The sequence below is a fragment of the Pelobates fuscus genome, chromosome 1, assembly GCF_036172605.1.
Source record: "Pelobates fuscus isolate aPelFus1 chromosome 1, aPelFus1.pri, whole genome shotgun sequence".
NCBI lineage: Eukaryota > Metazoa > Chordata > Amphibia > Anura > Pelobatidae > Pelobates > Pelobates fuscus.
The window spans coordinates 195770454-195773939 of record NC_086317.1 but is presented as its reverse complement, the minus strand read 5'-3'; the positions used below and the strand labels follow the sequence as shown (position 1 = coordinate 195773939).

Genomic DNA, 3486 nt, shown 5'->3' with positions numbered 1-3486 from the left:
TTACCTTCCGCTTCTTTAGCAAAGCAGTGGTCGTCTTGGAGGTGTGTTTGGGGTCATTATCATGTTGGAATACTGCCATGCGGCCCAGTCTCCGAAGGGAGGGGATCATGCTCTGCTTCAGTATGTCACAGTACATGTTGGTATTCATGATTCCCTTAATGAACTGTAGCTCCCCAGTGCCGGCAGCACTCATGCAGGCCCAGACCATGACACTCCCACCACTATGCTTGACTGTAGGCAAGACATGCTTGTCTTTGTACTCCTCACCTGGTTGCCACCACACACGCTTGACACCATCTGAACAAAATACATTTATCTTGGTCTCATTGGACCACATGACATGGTTCCAGTAATCCATGATTTTAGTATGCTTGTCTTCAGCAAACTGCTCTGAGTGGAACCTGTCCTGTGAAACCGCTGTATGGTCTTGCCGTCACGGTGTAAAACCACAACACGCAGAGTTTAGGATAGCAAGGGATAAGACTAGGAAATAACATCTTACTGGCCCTTAGAATGGCCGAACTTAACGTTAGACAGAAAAAAGTGTAATGAGAGACGAACCGAGGTCAAGGTAACGAAGCGACAGCGAAAACGAGAACTAGCCAGAGTCAGGTACACGGTCATTATTCAAACAAGATAGCAAAGGGTTCAAGATAAATCCAGAGTCAGATACAAAGCCAAGGTCAATATCAGAATAAACACAATAAATCAAAGAACACACTAAAGGGTTCTGAAATGGAAACCACGATAGGGCAAAGTGGATAGAGCCAGGAAAGTTTAAATATCCCATGCCTCCAAAACGTGAGTGTGTGGGGGCGCCGGAATGACGTGGGCCAATGGAAGCCTGAAACACTCCCATCACTCTTGGGCGGTAGCAACGACCACAGTACACATCAGCCCCAATATATAAAACCAACAGAAATAAAAGTGATTGTACTCCTCAATGGCAGATGATTGAGCAGTTAAACTGCAGTGCAGGGACATGATCTGTACACAAAAACTGCTTATAATTAAGTGTCTGATGAAATTAATACTTTACTCAACAACAATATGTATAAAACAATAGTTTTTAAGCTTTTGTACCTAGCTACATCTTGAAGACCTAATCTGGCATCTGCAGGGTGAACATTTTGCAGAAAAGTTAACTCACCCAGTAAAAGAGACTGGGGTGCAGAAGATAGTAGTAAAGATATTTCAAAGGATATGCTTATACTAAACGTATCCGCTGTCAGAGATCACAAACAAAATGTTTGGCAAACAGTGAGCTACTCAGCTTTCATATCCTCTACACCACACATTTATAATCCGTATCAAAACTAAAATCTGTGGATACCTCTAACATTGACATAGAGTGGGTTAAGCTATTGCCTGCTTTTAACATGGATATGAGTGGTAACTACAAGACAGGTAAGATTTTGTCACTGATAATACCCTTTCAACATTTTCAGGTTGACATTTGAATTTTATTGCAACTTTGAAATTGTACCTATGTTGGTCTCTGACTCTGAATTGTAGATTATGGCGCATCAAAGGAGTGCCTGAGTATAATAGGAAATGTGACTTTGTGCATAAGAGACATTATATTATCTGTAGAAAGACTAGTTACATTCCCGTGCCAGATAAATATATGTTTTGTTCTAGCTAAAGAAAGATTGGAATTAAAAAAAATGTAGCATAAAGCAGAAGGGAGAAAGACGCATACACCACATAAGAATGAACACAATCTATTTCATGAACTATATCATATGGCCATCATTTAGCCTGCAGCCATAATTTTACATTACTCCAACACTCCCTTCTAGTTGCAAGCAAAACACATTGCTTTTATTGTTAATTTCTTAAATATTTACCAACACTCCCTCCCTGCAAGGTGTTCAGACTTCTATAAAAAGGCTACCCACTACTGCCTACAGCTTGTCTGTGCTAAAATCTTCTGTTCAACAACAGATACAAAACATTTTAAAGATGAAATTACTCTGTGTCTTTATGCTGGCCACTTTTCTGAAACAAAGTGCAGGTAAGAACATAATTGTAGGTACTGAACGAGAAGGGTAGTTCTGATCTCCTATGTAGTTATATCACACAAACTGTGCGATCTAATTAGCAGTTTTGCGTATATAGTATTTAAGCATTTAATGTATCTATAATGATTTATTCAAGGAAGGATCATTTATTCAAGTACTAATGAGTCATGCATTTTAATGTATATGTAATAATTCATTACATATATAAGTACTAAGAATTGATTTTTAGATATTTTCGATACTTTAATTGAAAGATCACAATTGGTGTTGTTCATTTTATGGTAAAAAGTACTAGAATATTAATTCAGCAGAAAAAATGTTTTAACTACTACACTACAACTTTAATCCTCTCTCTCCTTTTGTCTTTCCTATGTAGGAGCTGATTGTTATAGTAAGTATTCTTTACTTGACTATCTAGTAAGCAAGCACTTGTGAAGGTAAAACAAAGATATATGTAGAGTATAAGAATGCCATTGCCATGCATATAAATATGGCTGGAAGTGCCAAAGTGTACAAAATTATACCATGCTTGCAGATATTCTACATGTTGCTGTTTTAGCATTTACAGCCTGTTTTGCTGAATGTAAACTGTGCTTTATTTATTGAATTATATAATAATAGGTTTGATAAACATTCCAGTTGATTTCTGTGTAAGACAATAAGTGAAAACAAAGTTATTAACTCTAATTTATTGGTATTTGTTGTTAAAAAAACAACAACAACATTTCTGTACCCCCTACCACAGTTCTAACAAAAAAATTAAATAAATAAATAATAATAAAAAAACATACATTTATATACATAAATATATATGATAGACATAGAAGATAGTGTAACAGAAGCATCTTCCATCTTTACATGGGTGCCCTTCAGATACGCTCCTATCATTTCAACTAGAGAGAGACATAAGTTAGTGTGATGAAAGAGAAGGCTTGCAGAGGAATTTGAAAGCCTCTCTTACAGACTATGGTCTATCTGTTGGGAGCTAGATCTGTTTTCTGCAGCCCTGACCCTAGACCAGTGATGGCGAACCTTTTTGAGCCCGAGTGCCCAAACCGCAATATATGCCAACTTTTTTTCCTTAACCCCTTAAGACCGCAGGACGTACTATGCCGTCCTTATTTGGGCGTCTCTAAACGCCGCAGGACGGCATAGTACGTCCTGGGCGGTCTTAACCCCCACGTGGCCGGCGGCACATGGCCACTGCAGATCGCAGCTTCCGATCGCAGTGACATCGGTATTTACCATGTGTCAGCCGATTTTAAAATCGGCTGACACATGGAGCCGGTCGCATTTTCACTCTGCAGATCGCGGTCGGGGGACATGCCTGGCCCCCCTGCGGTCAGTGACCGCGATCTGCAGAGTATGATCGCAGGGAGCGGCTGTCTCTGCGATCTGAATGCAGAGACAGCCTCTCCCTGCGATCTGATCGCAGTGACAGCCTGTCACTGCGATCAGAGTT

The 3486-nt window shown here is 39.6% G+C and overlaps 1 protein-coding gene across 1 annotated transcript in view; it reads left to right on the top strand.

The window, feature by feature from the left end:
- The first annotated feature begins 1904 nt into the window (after positions 1-1904).
- Positions 1905-3486, top strand: part of LOC134610096 (pancreatic secretory granule membrane major glycoprotein GP2-like) — a 56380-nt gene continuing 54798 nt past the window's right edge. The window contains exons 1-2 of the mRNA XM_063453216.1: positions 1905-2017; positions 2401-2415. Coding sequence (XP_063309286.1) covers positions 1966-2017; positions 2401-2415 — 67 coding nt within the window. The 5' untranslated portion in view covers positions 1905-1965. The remainder of the gene's footprint in view (positions 2018-2400; positions 2416-3486) is intronic.